This window comes from Marmota monax, unplaced genomic scaffold (genome assembly GCF_021218885.2).
Source record: "Marmota monax isolate L192 unplaced genomic scaffold, Marmota_monax_Labrador192_F-V1.1 WCK01_AAM20220418_F8-fsc00095, whole genome shotgun sequence".
NCBI lineage: Eukaryota > Metazoa > Chordata > Mammalia > Rodentia > Sciuridae > Marmota > Marmota monax.
Genome location: NW_026695244.1, coordinates 172,640 through 195,560, shown reverse-complemented (window position 1 = coordinate 195,560; position 22,921 = coordinate 172,640). Strand labels below are relative to the sequence as shown.

Sequence of the window (22,921 nt, the reverse complement as noted above, 5' to 3'; positions counted from 1 at the left end):
TTTAGGATTTCACAAATAACTTCAGACCCTTGACTTCCTTCAGAACTAATAATGAATTACAGAAGAAACCTGAGGATCCTTTGCAGCCAGGTCTCTGAATTATCAAGTAACTATAATACAGCAGAATTTTGTCTATGGTTTTATTTATGCTTGATCCATGTGTGTTCATGTGGTACTAGCGATCAAATCCAGGGCCTTGCATATTAGTCAAGCACTATCACACTGACATATCCTCAGCCATAGAACATTTCTATGCTTTTCTTTATGTCTCAATAATAAGTATAAATTATTTTATGTGAAAAACAGTTGGAACTGGGCAGTGGTACTACACAGCTGTAATCCTAGCTTTTAGCTACTTAGGATGAAGAAGGAAGATTGCGAATTTAAGGCTGGATAACCGAAACCCTGTCTCAAAACAATGTTAAAAAGGGATGATTGGAGGGCCTGGGGTTGTGGCTCAGCACCAGAGTGCTTGCCTTGCCTGTGTGAGGCACTAGGTGCAATCCTCAGAACCACACAAAAAAATAAAGGTATTGTGGGAAAAGGTGGGGGGTTGGGTAGTTGCCTAAAATGTAAGGCCCTGTGCCCAATCCCAAACCCTTTACTCACTCCCACTCTCACCCCCCTCAAAAAAACTTAATTTTTTTTTTTTTTTTTTTGGTATGGGAACCTTACCGCTGAGCTACATTTCCTGCCCTTTTAAGTTTTGAGACAGGTTCAAGTTGCTGAGATTGGCCTTGATCCTCCTGCCTCAGCCTCCTGAGCCTCTATAATTATAGGCATGCACCATCACCCTGCCTTAGAATCCTTTTGAGAGCCTAGCCCTAGTGCCCTAAAGTCTACTGGGCCCTACCTCTAAAAGGTTCTATCACCATCCAGTAAGCACCAAGCCAAGAAACGACTTTGAATATTTCAAGTGCACAACACTACATACTTTACTTGTTTATGCTTTTCTAGAAGGTAAAGTCATGATATCAGAGGCATTTCAGTCTTACATATCCCAAGATCTTATACATAATGCTGTTTACCAAGAGCCTGTCCCAAAATGGCCTGGGAGTGTAGCTTGGTGGTAGAGCACCCCTGGGTTCAATCCCAAGTACCACAAACAAGAAGATGAATACATCGAGGTGGAACATCCCTACTGATGTAAATGGTTTGAGGCTAATACTGATTCTCACCCTACTGGTCTAGAATGCTTGTCCCTAATGGGATACTGTGGTATTGCATTACAATGACAAAAAGATTTATTTGTCTGTCTCGAGTTCTGTGCCAGGTACTGGACCCTTTAGATTTCCTAGGTGAAGAGGAATAAGGGAGATAACAGGTGAAACAAGCATTTTTTGTTCATCACAAGCACCTTTGAACCACACTGGAGTTTTATGTTAGTGTAAGGGTGACTTAAAAAGCCTCTCAGTATAGGAGCTATTTACCAGGAAACCCACCCATGTAAGAGGGTGGAAATTTCACACCACTTCCCCATCTCTGAGGTTATATATAAGAAGGGGCTGGGATTGACTTACCAATGGCCAATTATTGAATGAATCGTGTCCCTTCCATGTGATCTTGCTCTATGTAGTTCTTCCATCTCATCATTAGAGCATCTGCTTTGTTTAGGGGTTTTTTGTTTGTTTGTTTTGGTATAGCAGATTAAACCCAGGGGTGCTTAACCACTGAGTCACATCCCCAGTCCTTTTAGAGACAAGCCTGGCTGAGTTGCTGAGGCTGGCTTTGAATTTTGCCCCAGCCTCTGGAGCCAGTGGGAGCCGTTTATTGTAGGACAGGAGCAATATATATATACATTCCACACAGCTTATCTTAATTAACATAAACTAGATAGAGCAGTCAACCAATAAGGAATCTCCACACTTAATGGCTCGCTGGTGTTACTTCACAAACTACTCCCTCTGGCAAAATGCCAGGCGCCATCCTGACTTGTTTACAGACCCTAACAGTTTTCCTGAATCCTGTGTGCTGCTCTACAAAATTATCAAACTTGAAGAGGGAGATATGAGAACTACAAGCCAATAAATGACATGTTTAACTGGTCAGTTAAAAATAATCTGAGAAAGGACTGGGAATGTAGCTCAGTTGGTAGAGTGCTTGCCTTGCATGCATAAGGCCCTGGGTTCAATCCCCAACACCACTAAATAAATAACCAGACGCCAGCTAGTGTTGGTGGTACAGACCTGTAATCCAGGTGTTTGGGAGGCTGAGATAGGAAGACCTCAAGTTGGAGGCCAGCCTAGGCAATGTAGTTTGGGACCTTCTCATAATACAATTTAAAAACTGCTGGATAGGTCAGTGGTAGGGCACTTGCCTGGCATACATATAAGGGGATTTGATGCCTATCAATCACACATAAACCCAAAACAACAAAGATGTGTGATTGTCATTTGAGTGGGGACTGAGTCTTGTGAGACTGAATCCTTAACTAACCTGTGGAGATCTGATGCTAACTCCAGGTAGTATAAGGATTGTATTTTGAGTTTTAGAACACCTGTCTCAATTCTAAAGAGGGAGACAATAAGTTAAAAAGGGGAAAAAATGTCCTTGAGTGCCCCTTTTTGCCAAAAAAACCCTAGCCAAAGGGAAAATGAGAGCAAACCTAGACCAGAAAGTCTAGATACGTATGCAAATACTGGAGATTGGTCTCACTAAATTACCCAGATTGACTTTGAAATTGTGATCCTACTGCCTCAGCCTCCAAATGGCTGTGATTACAGCTATGCTCTGTGTCACCACATGGCAGATACATATTACCTTGAAAGACACTGGCTTTCTTTTGTACATGCTGAAAACCAGAGCAAGTTAGTGTCATCTGAAGAAAGCTGTTTTACTGCATGTACATCTGGACAGTTACTCCTTGGAATGTTGGTCATACAAGCAAGCTAATGCTGATGAAGTCACTGCTTCTGCAGCCTAATGTAAAACCCTTCTTTGGGGCCTGATGTGGAATGGAGGGCACTGTGAAAAAGGGTATGTGCCACGTATCTAGCTGGCCACTACCCAACTAACACCATTAGAGGAGGCAGTGCTTGGTGAAACACCATGAAGGTTGAAGGTGCCATCTGCTCAGCCTGTTGCTACTGAACTCTTCTTGGAAGTCACTGATCTGCCCCAATGTCATGTCTCCCTCACTGAGTCCAGGCACTTTGGCTTTCCAACAACCTACCACACTGACCTGGCATAATTGGGCTGTGGCCATGACAACACCCAGAGAACTGAGTTTGGGAAAACCCCACACATGTGGAAATTAGAATTATTAATTGAATTTTGTTTTCCTCATAGTATCAACATCTTCATCCTCCACCCCCCCTTTTGGTGCCAGGGATTGAACCCAGGGGCAATTAACCACTGAGCAATATCCCCAGCCCTTTTAAAATATTTTATTAGAGATAGGGACTTGCTAAGTTGCTGAGGCTGGGTTTGAACTCATGATCCTTCCACCTCAGCTTCCCAAGTGGCTGGGATTACAGGCATGCACCATTGTGCCAGGCTTCTTCATCCCTTGTGGGGAAATTGAGTTGAGTCACTGCTTACTATGCCCTTGTAAGGTGATGAGTGTGGTAATTATCCACTTTTAATAGTCAAGAAACTGTTATCCTAAGAAATGCCCAAGGGAGACCCCAAAGCCCTGAATATCCTGCCTTGTACTACAAACCCTCTTTCATAATAACCAGGCCAATTTTGCTGCTAATATACTGACACCTTTTTTTTGGCTGGTGGCCAACCTTTTAAAAAAAAAAAAAAAAGCCCTAAATAATCAGGCAGCAATTGTAGCTTTAGGTTTAGTGTAATCCTTACTGTGGACCCTGGTGGTGAAGTGTCTGTCCTATGCTTAGAACCACCTTTCATCCAGAAGTGTCCCAAGGCTGCTGGAGTGATGAGGCCACTGTGTTTACACTTAATGTTCCCATGGGCCTTACGTATTTTATCCACTGGGAATCCAGCCTTGTATGATGGACATTGATCGTAAATACGGGAGTCCTCCTTATACAGTTTGTTAGGTAGAGTTCATAACTTTCCACAGACATTAGGAATATTGGGCATATAGTAAGAGGGAAACGCAGATTCAACTGAAGTGATCATGTAGAGCTTTCTAGGGGAAGCCAAGCTTTTGAACTTAAAGTGTACTTAAAGAATGTTCTAGCTACTGTGCTAACAGATGATGTGTACGAAGTGTATGCAGAGGTCACTTCTCCATTTAAGATACTGGTGGCTTGAATTAAGGTGACAGTATTTGATAGGTTATTTTGGAGCTGGAGTGGACAGAGTTTGATCCACTAGACATGCGGGCTGATAGGGACCTACAGCCTACTCTGGAGAGAATAAATGGAATTGGTATCTTTGAAAACCAAACACTGGCTGGGGTCTTTGGATTGAACCCAGAGCCCTTTACTACTGAGCTGCACCCCCAGTTATTTTTGAGACAGGTTCTTGCCAGGTGGCCCAGGCTGGCCTCAAACTTGTAATTCTGTTTTAGCCTCCCAAATTGCTGGGATTATAGGTATACACCACCACACTCAAGTTTGAAATATGTAAGCCATACAAATGCAAAGGTGCCATCTAGAAGAAAAGCATGTCTGAGAAAGCCCTTTGGTTCCTAATTAAACCATGAAATAAGGTCAAGGTCTGAGGCTTTAGTGTACAACCAACTGAACAGTCATTGCTTTTCTCTACATTAACAAGTCTCATGAAATTTTATTCAATTTCAAGAGTACAGACAAGATGCAAGTTTCACAGTTAAACACAAATAATGAATGCAGCAATATCACTGGCTTAGATGGCTGTACTTGAGGTTGTTCACAGAGTGCCAAGAGCTATCTGGGTTACCAGCTATCCGGTTTCCTCCATTCTTCAACTGTTTGCTGTGCCCGGCTCCATTATGCCTAACTAGAATAGAAATGAGGTGTATTTACAGAGAAAATATTTTATCCTTAAAATAGAATGTAGAACATCTTTTTAAGTAATAAAAGCTTCAGTCTATAACCAGGTCACTTATTTCCAACTAATTTATTTAAGTGAACTTAATTTTAAGCACAACCTTCAATATTTTAAGAAATAGTTTAAACAATTTTTGTCCCTTCAATTCTTTTGTCCTTAGTATTTTAGCATGAATTGGCTCCTAGCTCATTATTTTTTTCTTTGTAGTCTTAGGGATCAAACCGAGGGCCTTGTGTATGTTAGGGAAGTACTCTGCCACTGAGCTGTATAAATCTACACACACACACACCCACCCAACTTTTGATTGTTTTACAAAATGGGTCTCTGAGCAGTCTACAAAAGCAAGGAATCTGCAGCTTTTTACCACTCTCATCTAGATAATACATCAGTGGAGCTTTAAATTTCTGATTAAGAGGGACTAAAGTGACAGTGATTTAAGTACATTTGTAAAGTGCTCTCATTCTTTCACTTCATTAATAAGTGCACTGGAGAATGAAAATGGCTGATTTGCCAGATTCCTAAACTGCCCATAGTTAAATAGGGATAGGGTGGGGAGAAGAGTTGGGAAGCTTTTCTCATCCAGTTTTCAATTATATCTAAGTTTGTGTTCAGATTATAATCCACTGGAATTCAACTTCTAAGACAAAAGTCAAGACCATAGTACTTATCAGATTTTTCAGTTTCCATTTAAAATCAAGCCTACTGAAAACCCTTTTTATTCCCAATATTTTAAATCTTTAGTCTTCAGTAGGCTGGTGAATAGAAATACCTCATATTGATACTAAAGGACTAATATTGCATATTAAAAAAATCATGGTAAGGCAATTTAACAGATTTCTCACAGAAATGCTTATTAATCTACTTTACATGGCAACTGTGAATAGCAACCGAGGAATTTTTACAAAGCAAATTTTATACTCTAATGTACATATGCCAACGTTGGCATCTACATTTAAAGTCAACCCACAGTGGTGGTGCGTTATTTTCTATAAGCAGCCTACTTCAGTGAACAGTAAAAATTCATTAGCATTGTCCCCACAACCTTGAGATAAATCAGTCATCTGTAAGATTTTCAAACATTTTTACATATTAGAAGTCCAAATGATTCTATTTATTGATACATTTACAACCAAGTAAGAATCTCCAAAAGCCAATAGGAAATGCCTTGCCTGGTGGGCTAAGGTACAAAGGAAACTGTTGAAAGATGACTTATGGGAATTCCTTTCATTTCCTAGTGATCCTGACAGGAAAAAAGAAAAAAAAAATACTGCTTCTCACCAAGGACATGCATAAACACATATCCTTAGGACTCCTCTTTTAAAAAAAACCAACACCCGCCCCCACAGCACTAGAAATCAAACTGGTGCCTCACACACACTAGGTAAGCCTTGACCACTGAGCAACATCCAATCCCAACTTTTGAGACAGTCTAAATTGTTCAACTGGTATCTCCAGCTTTCATTCCTCCTGACTCAGCCTCCCAAGTACCTGGGATTACAGGCATAAGCTACTGTACCCAGCTTTCACTCCTTTTTAAATAAGGTATATAAGTGTACATTCTCTATGGAGGTGACTTCACCCCAAGGGGGAACCAAAAAGTCTTACTCCTTTCATATATAAAGCACAGACACAGTACATACACACCATATCTATGATATTAAAATTTATTGGGGATGCCACTAGGAAAAAAATAAATTTCTTGGGGGGAAACGTAGAAGAAACACTGAACCAGAGGTTAATCTCTTAAATGTGCATTTTCCCCTCATCACCATCATAATCATGTTAAAAAACCCCGTGGCCGTTTTGGTATCTGGAATGAATATTTATGAGAACAAAAAGAATTTCTAGGACAATAATCCTAGAGGAAGACTAAGAAATTTATCAGCTCTAAACACACATTTAATTATAGCATCCAAGTAGAAACTTAACCTTAGAAACTGACACCAAACTAGGAAAATCAACTTAACATTTATCCAATCATAAAATTAAAAGTACAAGTTTAACATCTTTATTAAGAATTACATATTTGAGGCCATAGGTTGGCACTGGCAGCTGCGTTTTAAAATTCAAAATGAAAATCTGCAATTGTTTTATAAAGCATTCCCTTTCTTCATATCATACTCACAGATGACTTATCCATTTACTAAATACTGTAGTAAGTAAACACTACTGTGTCATTATGAAGAAAAAAACTATGATCAAAGATCATAATGTAGTTCTGGAAGACTACACACTCTTTCACTATACACAGTATATAATAGAACAGGGTACACTTTGTACGGCAATAACATGCAATGATTTGGTCGTAAAAATGTCAATGTAGTTTTAGCTACATCATAATTCTGTGTAGGTGTTTACAATTTGGGAGTTTTAAGGATGAAAGGAGGAATTATTTAATGCTTATACAGTAAAGACATCTAAACACACAACATACAGTACACTACTAGGTATTAAAATGAAATTTATAAACAAAGAAAAAGGCTAATCTATAAAACCTAAGTGTAAGGATGGACTTTATTTAAAAAAAAAAAAGTATTTTGCGGACTACAAATTGCAAAGTAAAAGCAGATCACTATGTAGAAATCTAGTGAATACATTTTGCCTGCACATGAAAACTTTATCAAAGTTATTCATTTAACAAAATCACCCCATTCCCACAATGTTATCTGTTATAATGCTCTTCTTAAGGTCACTATAACTTTATTTCAAATTATATTACATGTTATTCCCTCAAGATGAATGTTTAAATACCAACTTCTTGGCTAATAAGAATGGCACCTTCAAAAGGGGTAATTTCCACTCAATCTCTGGTGGCATTATTCCAGGCTAGTTTCTTTCTATTAAAAAATCCTTCAAAACATTCACTTATAACAATGGCTTTCCACCCAATGTTGTAATATTTTCCCATTAATGACTACATACATGGATGGGCAGCAGCAATAAAAAGATGAAAAATTAAAAGGCAGCCATTAAAATAAATGGATTAATCACATAGAAGAAATATTTGGCTCATGGCAATTAAGAATTGGCAACTAGGGTACATTAACAGCCAGATGCTTGAGTCATTACTGAATGTACTAAGAGAATGAAGCCAGTCCAGTACGACCAAATGAGAATATATAATTATTGAACTCCATTCTTTGGAACAAATGCACTAAGCCAAAAGGAAATATGTTAAATTCAGATCCCCAATTAGAACATGCTGACTCTTAACATTCTCAACAATTTTATGGGGGTCTATAACAGTCATTTCCTCTATTCACACTTTTTTAGAAGTCCTTTCATATCAATCTAAGGGTATTCTGAGCACAAAATAAGACTTCTATGGTACATTTGAAAATGTTCATATGAAAAGAGTATCCATTTGTTTTGCCTAGAAAGATACAAACTGAATGCAGAAGTTTCTCAATGGGAAAAAGTTCAATTTTCTTCTTCCTACCATCTCTGACATATGAGATTCCTCAAACTTCAAGTTTGTTCTCCATAGCTTCACTAATGATGAAAAACAGAGAGCAAACAATTGAACTTAAGGACATCTGGGATTAAAAATACAAGTAAATGTTAACATGCAAGCAATGGTCCAAATACTCAGGATCATGTTAATGAGTTCAATTACTGTGTATGAGACTTTCATTGATGAATAGGGCTCTAGGCATACCAAATTATCACACAAACCATTGCCTTTTGAGACTTTGGATACTTTTACAGTTTAATTTGCAAACAGAATTTTTATAACAAATTATTTTTAACCAAATCATATCTTGAAAACTGTTTATATATAGAAAACCCAGGGAATAAAGTGAACTGTTCATTGTGGAAGGCCTTAAATTACATTATTACAGTAGAAAATACAGGAGGTAGAAGATAACTGAAAAGACTAATGCAACATTAGATTCAAATCTATAGCTCCTGCAGCTACTTAAAACATGGTTTTAGAAACTAAACCCAACATTTCCAGTAACCATAGAAACAGTTAAAATAAAATTTGCCATGAAAGCCCTTATATCATGCTTGATATAGGGAGGTAGGAAGATGTAAGAACCAGGACACATGAGACATGACATTTTATCTACAATTCCTGTTTGCTTTACTGAGGATGTAGTTTCAAAATTCAGTCACCTTCTTCAGCTTCAGACTCAGATTCTAGAAAGGGGGAAAATGTAGTCAAACATTATATGTCAGAAAGCAAAATTTCCCATTTTCTACTTTAAAACACTTAAAATTATAAAGAAGAATTCCACTAGTAATATCTTACTTATATGAAGACATTAAAAAGTATTCATTCATAAATCTCAAAATAAATAAATATTCTCAAACTTATCAATTTCCTGCCAGGCATGATGATATACACCTGTGATTTCAGCTCCTCAGGAGGCTGAGGCAGGGAGGATTCCAAGTTTGAGGCCAGCCTCAGCAGCTTAGCAAGAACCCATCCCAAAATGAAAAAAAAAAGGGACAGGGGGTATATATGTAGCTCAGTGGTATAGCACCCATGGGTTTAATCCCCAGTACCAAACAAAAAATCAATATCCCTTCTAAGAATCTTTAGTATTATAGCTGTGCCATCGAAATACTTTAATAATTATAGCCTAATTTCCCCAACTGGCTTAAATCAAATGACTATTTGCAAGTTTGTCATAAGTAAACAAAGTATGTACTCCCTAGGTACAAAGCAGCAAGAGAATGAGAAGAATGCAAATGTGGACATATAGCCTAAATATTAAAATCAGTTTCCAAACCATCTGCACAAAGGGAAAGACTTACCTTCTTCAGCATTTTTGAGCCATTCAACAAACTTTTTCATTTGTTCAAGGAAGACACTTTTCCCCTTTGCAACATGTGCATCTTTATACCATTTCAGAATCGGCTCTTCACTCAGGACTTCAGCTATAGAGAGCAATAAATCATTTCATTAGGAGTTTTAATGTATTTCTCCACATGAGGCAGAATTACAACTACCTAAGGTGGTTCAAAATTATCAACTATCAATGCCTACTTGGCAACAACATTTTTACAGAAAGTAAAAACATTATTTTTGTTGGTTGTAAGATAAATCTATTCAAAACACTGGTTTCTTCACAATTTCAAGAAGTTAAAAAGATGAAAGGATCATTATTTTTAAAAGACTTTTCTCAACTTGCTGCCCATGTATGAAACTACCCAAACTGTAGGGATTTGAATAAATGCTTTCAATAAACCTAAATACAAGATGACAATCACTGAAGCATAGGTACTACCCATTTTCCATACTTTCCTTTTAAACATTTTTTAGAGACCAGGGTTGATTCCTGTTCTTAAGTTTAGAATACACAGAACTAAAAAGATCATCATTGAGAACTAGAGAGAGAACACATGTACACACCATCTACATCTACTGGGACTCAGGCTGCTCTGATAAATAAATGGGGAACTGTAAAGTGCTATCACCAACTAATAAATTAACTGCCTGCATGGGTTCTCTCCCAACAGAGGCCTGCATTTACTACTAAATTTACAGCATGTTTCTATAACTCAGATCTCAGGAAAGAAGCAAAAACTGCAATAGGGGAGTTACAGAAGCATTCTAAACTAGTCTTAAAGCACAAATGAAAATCAACATTGAGTGATGGGCTTCCCACAGGCAGAAGACTAGAGGTAGGAAGTATGTCTGGAGAAGGGACCAGGGGAAATTTTTTTTTGAGAGAGAATTTTAAAAAATATTTATTTATTTATTTTAGTTTTCGGTGGACACAACATCTTTCTTTGTATGTGGTGCTGAGGATCAAGCGCGCTACCACTTGAGCCACATCCCCAGCCCCCGACCTGGGGGAATTTGATGTGGTGTGGTTAGAAGTGTTAAGAGTCAACTCTCAGACTCCATCACAATGGCTTTGGATTTTAACTTGTGAATAGGAAGATATTCTGACAGAAAATTCTAAAAAGCACCCAACTTAATCAAAGATGCCTAGATGTAAAACAGTTCAAGGAGCCCAAGTTCAGATACTCATTTTGAAAACAATGGACTATTCAAGGACTTGCCACCCTCCAATCCTCCTTTTCATTTTGAGACAGGATCTTGTGAAGTTTGGCTGGAATCAAACTTGTGGTCCTCCTGCCTTGGCCTCCTGAGTAGATGGAATTACAGGCATGTGCCATCACACCTGGCTCCTCTAGTTCAAGAATATAAAAAAACACATTCACAACATTCAAAATTTATATTACCTTTATAAAAAAGCACCACTATTTTCTGGAAGGCTTTCATGAAATGAATGTTGTCATAGCAATACTCCTGAATCTTCAGTAACAGAGTCAGCTCAGACTGACCTTGAGTAGTAAAGGCAGCAAGTAGAGGGCTGTATTGCTTTTAAAGGAAGAGACTATTTAGTCATTCAATACAATAACCAACCATTACAAAACTCTTACAACACAGAACACAACCCATATTTTAAAATCACTGTGAAATATATTTATTGGAAATTAAAAGCAAGAATATTAAAGCAAAACAAACTCCCATAAACCTACTAAGCATCAAAATCAAATAATTCTGTAAGCATGTCAGGCAACTGTTGAACAGTTAATATGGGTGGGGGGTATTTTCCAATATTCTCTCAAAAACAAACATCAAATTGCAGGCTTAAATTACTTTTAAACTCTTTGTTTTTTAACCTGTGAACCAAATAAAGCCTAAGTCAGACTTAAAAGTGTTATCAGTAGTTAATATGTTACTTGTCTACTTACTGGAGGGTCATCCCCAGGAACCAAAGATGTGATATATCCGCTTAGAAAAGTACAGTGACAGTTCACTTATCCCCACTTAAAAGCAGAAAAGTTTGTCAGGCACAGTTCTAATACCTTCAAGTGCTTGATGGCTTGCTCTGCTACAAGCTCCTCTTTTTTGTTCCACTCCACGGTGCTCATTACACTTGACCAGACTATCCCAATGACAACTGGTTCTGGGATGTTGTTTCTTTTCATCTCTTCCTTGACATATAAAATTATCTGCAAAACAATCCAAATTTAGTAAAGGAAGTCAGTTTGATATATATACTTCACACATCAAACTTAGACATTTTATGAAAGCATAAAAATACCTTTTCATGCAATTAGCAACAATCACATATGTACCACATATAGATAGAACCTTTGGAATTGGAAGTGGTCGTGAATTTCAGCCTCACTTTACACACAAACCAGCTAGTAGGGACTGAGAAGGAAACAGAATTAGGTCTGTCAAATGGACTGCACAAAATACCCAAGTTTCATCATTTTGGGACATCAGTAAGGTACTGAATAATTAATTATATGAAAATGGCTAAGATGAAGTACAATTCTCTAAGTATTAATTCACTCACTCTGGTGAAATATTTCTGAAGTTTCTCAAATGCATGAAAGTGCCAGAAGTTTAGCCATAAAAAGATGCTTCAAAGAAAAACTGCTTACATCCTTAAATGGATCGCCACGGGACATCTGTTCTTGAAGTTCTTTCTGGAGCTCCTTGCGAGCTCCTATGGTCTGTTGATTCCGAACATACTCTGAAAGCTCTTTCAAGCCTGCCTCAGTAAAATACTTTGTGAAGTGTTCAACGCTTTGCTTGTTGGCAGGAAAAAGTTCCTGAAAGGAGAATTAAAATATTGTCCCCTTTCAGATTTCAAAATAAAATTTCTCTTACATATACCTCCAGGGTTGGTAGGAATGGGAAGAAAGAAAAAAAAGTTACAAACCATCAGTCTGTTATCCATGCTGACTTTCCTAAGACTTGCAGCTACTGCATTGATGTCTTTTTCATTTATCCATGATTTAAAGAGTTTTACAGCAAAAGCTGCTGAAACTCCTGTGAAAGGGGAAAGGGGGGAGAAAAAGCTCATCTAACAGAAATACCTTCTCAGATTTTAATCTTGTTATCTCCGTGTGCTCCCCCCTCCACAGTTCAACCACACAGGATTATTCATTCTCTTTCTAAACTGAACCCTCAGTTTTCCTTTACCACTGCTTACATTTTCACTCCAATGTCTCTATTTTCATCCTTTTTTAAAAATGTTTATTTTTCAGGTGTAGATGGACACAACACAATGCCTTTATTTTTATATGGTGCTGAGAATGGAACCGGGTCCCACCCCGACCGCCAGGTGCTCTACCACTGAGCCACAATCCCAGCCCCACCTATTTCATCCTTTGCTAGTTGCATATTTTTGGCCAACTTTATACTTAGTGTTTTGTAATGTAAGTTAAGGGTAACAGTTCCTACAATAACAGGAATTTAAAAGGCCCTTAAATACTTAGTACCCCATATAAGGGAAGAAAAAAATTTAGCTTTTTTTTTATAGCACTGGGGATTGAACCCAGGGCCTTGTGCATGTGAGGCAAGCACACTACCAACTGAGCTATATCCCCAGCCCAAGTTAGCTTAAAAAAAAAAAAAAAAAAAAAAATCACTGTCAGAATACAGAAGCCACAAGTGGGAACTAATTATTCCTTTCAGCTTGACATCTTTCTGGTGTGTCATCTCCATTAAAGATGTCCCAAGTCTCCCAATTGGTACCAATCTTTCTGGGTTCCCAAAGCATTTCTTTTTACTTTAATTACACCTACTCCACTCTAATCCATTCAAAAACTACCCTATTCTAAAGGTTAATTACCTTCTTTAACCAAATTCTCATTATAAAGGCTATTAAGAATGGATGCATTAAGTGTTCCATTAGCCAGAAGAACACCAGTCAACATAGCCAGCTTGTTCCTCTCCGACTCTGAAAAACCCTTTAAGAACAACAGCAGCTGTAAAAGTAAATAGTTTAGAGTCAGAAAAGCAATTGCTTTACACTAAGACAAACAGCAAGGTACACTCACTCTATTGATTGAAAGGGTGGGCTCTGGGACCTAACCACTTAAGTTTATATCTTAGCTATAATAACTGATTAGCTAAATAATCTTGGGCAAAGTATTTAATCTCTGTGCTTCAGTTTCCTCACACTTTATGTGGATAATAAAATTTGCCTACCAGGGTTGTATTTGGGACTGAATCCAGGGGTACTTTACCACTGAGCTACACCTCTAGTCCTTTTTATTCTGAGATAGGATCCTTTTTTTTTTGTAGTTGTAGATAGACAGAATGCCTTTATTTTTTTTTTTTTTGCCTTTTTTTAATATTTATTTTTTAGTTATAGGTGGAGACAATATTTTCATTTTATTTTCATGTGGTGCTGAGGATTGAACCCAGTGCCTCACGCTTGCTAGGCAAGCACTCTGCCACTGAGCTATAGCCCCAGCCCGAGATAGGATCTTGCTAAATTGCTGAGTCTGGTCTCAAACTTGTGATCCTCCTGCCTCAACCTCCCCAGGTTTGTTAGGGGATGGGGGTTAACTGGGAACTGAACACAGGAGTGCTTTACACTGAGCTACATCTGCAGCCCTTTTTATTTTTTTTTAAATCTTGAGACACGGCCTCGCTAAGTTGCTAGGGCCTTATTAAATTGCTGAGGCTGGTCTCAAACTGGCAATCCTCCTGCCTCAGCCTTTCAAGTCATTAGGATTACAGGCATCTTATTACACCTGGCTCCCAGGGTCTTCAATGAATATTAAATAAGTTGATATAATTAGAACAAAACCTGGCACTCAATAAATATTAATGTTATCAGATTTTCTTTGCACCTGTTTATAAAATATTTCACACTGGGACTCAAATATCAAGTAAGCTAAGCTAAATTTGTTATTCAATTTTTTAGGCTCTGATCCTTTGCCCTCCATATTTTGAACAACTCCACTTAGCCTTTTAACTTTGCCATTTGTTTGGACACAGCTAAGCAACAGTGCACAAGTTAGAACTATTTTAACAAACTATATAATATACTCCAAAATTAGATTTCAATTACAGCTCACTTAAGTATTTAAAATTACATCAAATCTGTGGGAATTAGAATTTAACATTCTCTTCCTGACCCTATTCTTGTTCTACCTTTGAGCTACACCCAATCCCTCCTCATACCTTTTTTACTTCATCTTCAAAACCTTTCTCCAGGTATTTGTAGCGCCTGATTAACTTGTTAAAAACCTATGAAGAACACCAAAGTTATTTCCAGAACAGCAAAGAAGGAAGTCCTAACACTAAAGGCAAAAGCTTACACTTTATATCAACTTGGGAAGAGTTTTATCAGCTCCTCAATCCTAAATATACCAGTACTACTAATGCTTTAATTGCAACTTCTCTATAGATTTGTATTGCTGGGTGTGTGCATGAGCACGCTTGTGGTATAGGAGATTTAACCACTGAGCTACACCTTAGTCCTTTTTATTTTTTGAGATAAGTCTTGCTAAAATGCTGAGGCTGGCCTTGAACTTGAAACCCTTCTACCTCAGCCTCCTGAGTGGCTGGTATTATAGGCCTGCAACACCACACCCAACTACATGTCCCTCCCTTTAAAGCAAAATGTTCCTTAAACATTAGCTAACTGAAAACATGAAGTAAAATCTTACTTACCTGAGCAAATGCTTGCATGGTCTCTAGGTCTTCTTGTGCTGCAAACACGCAGACATGTGTACGCATCATGTCATCTGCCAGTGTACCACCTGGGGCTAAAGAATATTTTACAAAGAATTTTGCTTATTTTAGTTATTTTCAGCACTGGGGATTGAACCAAGGGCACTACCACTGTGCTATATCCCAGTCTCAAATTTTGCAATTTTATTTTATTATTTTTAAAATATTTTTTAGTTGTTGATAGACCTTTATTCTATTTATTTATATGTGGTACCGAGAATTGAACCCAGTACCCAACACATGCCAGGCAAGTGCACTACTGCTGAGCCACAGCCCAAGCCCCATTTTTTTAAAAAATATTTTTTAGAAGAATTTTCAATAGAAAATAAGATGGTAACATCCTAAAAGACAAATTTAAAAGCAAAATTAATCAACCAGTGTGTTTGGTGGGTTCAGTATATAAGAATGAAGAGTAAAAATGTACACAGGAATACATAGAACAATCTTAGCACCCTAAAGTAACTATAACCATTCAGTAGTGCCAAATCTGTCAAATGGAGATGTTCACAGATGGCTCTGATTACATGTAATTTTCCATGAAGAAAGTAATCCTTCAAGCTTCTGTTATAAAAACAAATTCTGTTATGAAAACTTAATGCTTTAAAAAATCGGGGGAAGGAGGAAAAAAGCACAGATATATTAATAACTGTTGAAGCTGGGTAAAAGATCAGATGTGTTCATTATATTATTCTCTTTATGATGTATTTTAAATGTTCCTTAGAAAAACAATTTTGATTAAAATCTGTACTCAGGACTGAATCCAGGGCACTCTACCACTGAGCCACATCCCCAGCCCTTTTTATTGAGACAGGGTCTTCCTAGGCTGTTTAAGCTAGTTTTGAACTTGCCATGCTTCTGCCTTAGCCTCCTTAACAGTTGGGATCACAGACATGTACCTGGCTTCCTTGGTAAATATTTTTTAAAGATCTTCCCCCTCCCCAAAACCTTACTGGTAACAGTATTATGAATAGAAATCTTTCATATTTTTTACTACAAATTGGCTAATGCAATGAAAAGAAATACTCACTTGACTAGGCATTAAAAGGGATGAATTCTTCCCTCATTTATTGGTGCATTATAGTTTATGGTGGGATTTGTTGTTATATATATTTAAACATGTAAACAACATAACAATATAATTTGGCAAATTTCACTCCCCAAAATGGTACGAGTTCTAAGTTCCTGGGTCTACTACTGGGTAATTCACTCTGTCAGGTAAGCCTCATAGCTTGGCTGGCAATACAGTATCACTCTAAAAACATTTTGAAATAACTTGTCTTACATTCTTTTTTCTGTTATCTTTTTAAAATAAGTCTTTTTGGAGATGGGGCCTTGTTATATTGCCCAAGATGGCGTTAAAGCTAATTATCCAGCCTTAGATTCACTGAGTAGCTGGGATTACACTATCATGTCTGGCTCTTTTCTATTATATCTTTAAAATTCAATGTGTACTTTATTCTTATTGCATATATTAATTTGCACCAGCCTCATCCCAAGTACTTAATAGGCATATGTGACTAAATGGCTACTGTACTGAGCAGCACAGGACTAGAGCATTCATAGAACAAAACAAGGGTAGAAGTTTCTCCATAAAATGGTAGTATTCAAAACATATATTGGAAAAATCATCAATTGGGGATGTTGTAGGAAATTAGACTTCAAACATGAATCTTGACAGAACAGGGAAATCTGATAACTTATTATGAATTAGAAAAAAAGAATGGAAAAACTTATGGGGGCAGAAACGAAATAAATACAACACAGCCCAAAATACCACCCCACCCAATAGGTTCATCAATAGTCTATATTCTGGATTCTCCATAATCTCTGTACATTCACTTCCCTAAATTCCTAAACCAACAAAACCCAGACACTTACCCAGCATTCCACCAGCCACCAGAATGTCAAAGAGTGTTTCTGCATATCGGCGATAGTCAAGTTTTGCTCCAGAAGCATCAAGAAACTTAGCTACTGCTTCCAAATCAGTACCAGTTTCAGTTAAGCCTTGAATAATACAGTCTTGAAACTGAGTAGGGTCAAACCTCTCTTTTTCATCTGTGGGGAAAAACCCAAATCATTTGAAGTCTTACCAAAAGACTTATTGTACCATCAAACTATAATATGTTAACCAAATTCCTCTTAATTTCATTTATTTCAACAGCTGGGAAAAAAGCAAACACAAGCTACATGACCCAATACTTGCAATAAACACAAGAGGAAAGAGACTATATTCATATCCTTTGCAAGCTTCCCTCTGCAAATGTAAGTCAGGATGACCTAGTCACACAAATTATGTGGCTTTTCTCCTGCCACTCTTTCAAATAAATCTCATTAAGTGAGCTAAATTGCACTCATGTTTCATGTACCTACTGCCACAAGACAATTCCAACTGGAATGTTCTAAGGCATCTTGGCTTTTTCAGAGTTTAGACTATCCTTCAAACCTTAAGTGACCCTTTGAAAATTTGTCCAAATACTTGGGGTATTGGTTCTTTAGATGCACAAACAATTTGGTTTTTAATTTAACCATTCATTTGGTATTTATTAAAGTAATCTTTGGAAAGTGTGTGTATATGTATTTTTTTTTTAATGGTACTGGGATTTCGGGCAGGTCACCACACCCAGCTGGCTCCCAGGGTTAAATTTTTTGTTTGTTTATTTGAGAGGTAGTTACTGGAAATTGAACACAGGAATGCTTTTTAAAAAATTTGGGGTTTTGCTGCTAAGTTGCTGAGGCTGGCCTAGAACTTTCGACCCTCCTGCCTCAGTCCCCTGCTTTGCTGGGATTATGGGTGTGCACCACAACACACAGCTGGAAAGCATATTATTGACCAGCATTATTTGTTCTAGTTTATAACTCCTGTTCCTTAAGAAAATTAACTGGCTAAATCTAAATGTACCTGCAAAGACTAGAATCAAATCACACTTTGCTCTCCTCACCACCTCTACAAGGGAACAGAATACTAGAGATTATAAAAGACTGTAACATATCTCAGTTGTGTATTACTCAAGATAGAAAAAGAAAAACAGGGGCACCAGCTCTGGACCCCGTCCTCTCTGGAGGAGTCTGTTTCTTAAATAAAATTTACCTTTTGCTCTTGCCTTAGCATTTCTCAGGTGTTTAATCTTCAACACTGGGGGAACAAGGACCAGATCCTGATTTTCAAGACCAGGTTCAGATGGGGGCTCATCTGGAATTGTCACCAAATAGCACCCACCTCTCAGAAGACTTCAAACCAGACTTTTAGCACAGACCCCTAGACTGACCCAAAACATTCCTAAAAGGGAAACCCAAACTGCTTGCTCCATGTCAGCCCTTTCCAGCTTGAAGCAGCCAGAGCTCTCACTGTTCACTTCCCTTAATCAGAAGGGGGAAAGAGACTGGGTTTACATAGTCCCTATAGATAATGAATGATTGGGTCAGGAAGATGGTGGCTGATCCAAAAAGAAATGAGTACTCCCCCTCCAAGGCCACCAGTTGCCAAGGTCACCTGCCCCCAGGGAATTATTCCTCCCAGCATGGAGCTGCTAATGAATATATCTAGCAAGAAACTGCTAAAGAATATACCAGGGTAGCTCCTTTCCAGCCTTTTTGGGCCCACATGGGAATGGTAGCCCCCTCCCCCAAGCTCTGTTCCAGCCATTTTGGTCACATAGGCTGAGTGGGAAGAGGAGGCCTGAGAAGAAAGGAAACCTGAAATCTATAAAAAGGGGCAAGACATCCCGACTCCTTGGGGAGCCAGCTCTGGAGACCCTCTTCTCTGGAAGAGTCACTCTCTCTCTTTCTCTCCCTTTCTCCTTTCTGTTTCTTAAATTTATTTTTTACTCTTGAAAAAAAAAAGAAAAGAAAAATAAAAAGAACTTATTACCATTAATTGACCCATTTCTCTAAACTTCTTTTAAAACAGATTATGTGTTTTCAAGCAAGAATACTTGAAAGTGTTTTGGGAAAATATTAAGCTTAATAAAAAACCTGATACCATATCTTATTTAGCTCCTGTACTACTAGCACAATTCCTTGCTACTGAAGTCAACATTCATTTAAGTACACACCAATACAAAAAAAAAAAAAAAAGTAGTTAGTTTCTTACTAAATCTGTAAGCAATATTTAATTTCATTACACATTACAATGTGACTCTTACTCCATAATTTACTTCCATTTTATGAGTAAATTATTACTTTTCTCTTTACACTTTTTTTGGGGGGTGGGGGGGATGTGTGTGCTGCTACAGATCATACCCAAGGCAAGCTCTGTTCCACTAAGTTACAACCCCAATCCTTATCACACAACTTGGCATAACTTGGGTGAAATTAATGACATTAAGAATTTTCTTTTTACAAATTAACCTCTTTGCTCAAGCAAAAGTTTGTTTAAATGAAACTGCTAGCTAGTGAAGTCCTTTTTTAGAAAGTTTTTTTTTTAAGATGTCGATGAACCTTTATTTATTTATTTATATGTGGTGCTGAGAATTGAACCCAGTGCCTCACACATGGTAGGCAAGCACTCCACCACTGAGCCACAACCCCAGTCCTAGAAGGTATTTTATTTTTACACTAAAAACAACATTAAATAACCTGCTTAGAGATATGCTGATAATTAAAAAGCACAAATTTGAGAAAGCAGTAGAAGTATTAGGGGCACATCTGAAATGGAAGTTACCTAGAAATTCAAGTTCCTTTCTGGTATTCTCTCTTGAGGTTTTAGTACTATGCAATGACTGTCAGAGGAACCAGGATACAAAAGATATCTGGTGTGAAGAGAGATATTAAAACATAAATATTTACCTCTTTTTCTGGTTTTAAAACGCTGGCCTGATAGCGTTGGCTTTTGCTGCTTTTGATTATTCATAAAAGACACCCTAGGAAAACAGAAATATGGCCTTAAAAGTATCTGTATTGTAACAGTCATTTAAAAACGAAGCATAGAAAAAACTTAAGTCTAGTCACATATAAAACACATGGAACACACTTTCAACTTGACAATATACCAGGTGCAGGCACAAAGAATTACCTTCACTTGAATTAAATCTAACTTCAAAATCTGCATTTCTCTCTATAAGAAGCACTTTAAGGAAATCCTGGGAACTACACCTTTGGATGACTTTACAGTGTCACAGTGACCAGTGACAAATCCACCATCACAAACATAATTGTTAAGTCTCTTCCACATTCCTCTTTAAATTCGCCTACATCTTCCACTACTTCTAAGCACCACAGAACGCCGAAATTACCACTAGTCACCGAAATATGTATTTCAATACTGAGACGCCGTCAAAAGGGGAATCCCTTCTTCTGAGCAGTACCACCCTACCCCAAAGGCATGCCTGTGATCGCAACGGAAGCTTGCACAACTCCGGCCTGCAAAATTAGCTGTGACGGCCGAGCCTCCTTTGCCCTGTAACCTACAGTCTAAGTGAGCCTCGTCCCCGGGCACGTGCCTCCCAACCCACACTCTTCCTTAGCCACCCACAAGAGCAGCAGATAAGCCGCCCCCGTCCCGGAACCCTCTCTCGACTACAGTCGGGTGCCGTGGGGTCCCGTGGGCCCTTCTCCACTGACCCTGTCGCCTGGGGTGGCGGCCGCCGCAACGAGCGGACCACAGGCGCCGAGGCGCTCCGCGCCGGGGGCCCCGCCGCCCCGTACATCCGCCCGCCCTCCAGCGAAAGCAGCGGCGGAGGAGGCGGCCTCAGTGGTGGTGGCGGCTCCTCCGCCCCGCCCGCCGGAACCCCTCACGCGTACATCACCCAACAGAGGCCGCGGCGGCTTTGTTACCCAGGCCCGGGCAGCGTCCAGAGGTGGGCCGCTTCGGCCACTGCCTCGCCTGCGGCGCCGCGGCACGCTCCCGGGCCCTACTTCTGGCTCGATCTCCGGCTTCTCGGCCTCCCAGCCAAAGGGACCCGACCCTCGAATCCAGGCCCCGGATCCGATTGGAATCATGCGGCGGCCTCCGCTTAGGCCCAACCAAGCCTCGCCGCACCCGACCTGCTGCCTCCCTTGCCCTTTGCCCGGCGACGACGGGCCGCAATCTCGGCCCAGCAAGAGTCGGGCGACTGGCCTCACCGAATTTAAGGCGAAGAGAAAAGAGCCAGAAATCCCCGATGTGGCGGCAACTGCAGCGGTGTCTCCTCTGCGACCGGAACTAACGCGAAGAGGAGGAGGGAAGAGGTGCCACCCCCTCCCCGGTCGCTCCGCTCTCGCGAGATTTCTCCTCCTTGCACCACCCCGCGCCCCGCCCCTATCACAGCCGCAATCCTCCGTCTTTTCCATTCCTGGAAGCGAGGGGTGGGAAAGTAAAGCAAGGAAGAGAGCAGGAGTTTCAGACTCCTTTATTCCCTTGTTAGATCCCAGACTGCCTACATACCTGTCCTAGACTAGCCTGTCTTTCTTCCTCCGCCGCGTCATCCGGCCTCTTAGCAAATAGGGGTATTGAGTGAAAGAAGGCGTCCCCCGCCAGTCCCGAAATTGGATACATCCTTCCCCAGTCCCAACCCTGCCTACCACTTCTCCAGCGCCGGAAGTTGGAGCCTGAGGGTGGGGGTGCTCGGGCCATGAGTGGGCGGAAGCAGGGGCGGGACAAGGGCTTGGGTTGAATAAAGAGAGCTAAGCTTCTCCACTGCCCCAGTCTAGTATGTTAGGCCAACCCTGAAGTAGGGTGACTTTACTCTGCAGTGCTGGCTACCTGGGGTCGTGCACCGCTCCTCTCAGAAATGGAAGACCTAGGCATAGGCTTCAGAATCGAAATTCTGCCCACCGATTGAGGCCGCCACGTCTTACCGTGGTCTCTATCGTTGTCGCCTGCGTGTAATGGATGTCAGGACTTAGCATTAAAATCCCCTGGAGGACTTGTTAAAATTGATTGCGGGGGTCCCATGTCTGCAATTTCAGATTCCATGGGTTTGATGTGGAACCCAAGAATGTGCCTTTCTAACACTTTCTCTGTTCTGTGGGTACTGCGGGTCTAGGAACCATACTTTGCGTATCAGTCATGGGATGTATCTTCAGGGACCAGGGAATGATCAGATAACACAGTGCCTATGAAAAGCCCTGCACACACAACTCTATGCACAACATTTCCAAGATGTGGCCTCATGTTTTTATTTTCAGTACCTTAGTTGTCTCCCTCTGTGTCCTCATTCACCCTACTAGAGAAACGGTAAAAATAGGATTAGTCCCTAAAATCACCTTCTCTGGACCCGGCTTCTCTTATCAAACGTGTCAGTAAAAGTCTATATTAATTGGCTTCTACTCCTTACTTTTCTGACCCCCACCCCCCGCCGGCAAACTTCAAAGAAAATTACTTCCTCAGAATTCTTTCCGGAAATTATTGCCAAGTCCAGTGACTTATCTTTTTTTTTTTTTCAATCCTCACCTTCCGTGCCTCTTCTGAGCATTTCAACTTTGCTCCAACCACAGTCCTTGAAACTCTTTAAAACTTTGTTCCTGCCAGGCCTGGTGTCACACGCTTGT

General features: G+C 39.5%; 1 protein-coding gene across 2 annotated transcripts; it reads right to left on the bottom strand.

Annotated features, from left to right (window-relative positions):
- Positions 1 to 6,592: 6,592 nt before the first annotated feature.
- Positions 6,593 to 21,662, bottom strand: Bzw1 (basic leucine zipper and W2 domains 1). 2 transcript variants are annotated; one of them, XM_046463080.2, is made up of 12 exons: positions 21,515 to 21,662; positions 20,240 to 20,313; positions 17,333 to 17,509; positions 15,395 to 15,489; positions 14,903 to 14,968; positions 13,560 to 13,695; positions 12,645 to 12,754; positions 12,364 to 12,534; positions 11,776 to 11,922; positions 11,146 to 11,284; positions 9,709 to 9,831; positions 6,593 to 9,087 (listed from the first exon to the last, which is right to left on the bottom strand). In XM_046463080.2, exons 2-12 carry the CDS (start codon positions 20,301 to 20,303, stop codon positions 9,056 to 9,058), a joined length of 1,260 nt encoding a protein of 419 aa, XP_046319036.2. In that variant the 5' UTR covers positions 20,304 to 20,313; positions 21,515 to 21,662; the 3' UTR covers positions 6,593 to 9,055. The 2 variants fall into 2 exon arrangements, with proteins under 2 accessions (XP_046319036.2, XP_046319037.1); XM_046463081.1 differs by lacking the exons at positions 15,395 to 15,489; positions 20,240 to 20,313; positions 21,515 to 21,662 and having other exon boundaries at positions 17,327 to 17,410.
- Positions 21,663 to 22,921: the final 1,259 nt, after the last annotated feature.

Excerpts from the sequence above, each read along its gene's own strand:
- Bzw1 (XM_046463080.2), bottom strand. The coding sequence starts at position 20,303 with ATGAATAATCAAAAGCAGCAAAAGCCAACGCTATCAGGCCAGCGTTTT. Across the intron at positions 15,490-17,332 it reads GGTGGCTGGTGGAATGCTGG|CCCCAGGTGGTACACTGGCA; the intron begins GTAAGTGTCTGG and ends AATATTCTTTAG. Across the intron at positions 11,923-12,363 it reads GTGGCGATCCATTTAAGGAT|ATAATTTTATATGTCAAGGA; the intron begins GTAAGCAGTTTT and ends ATTGTTTTGCAG.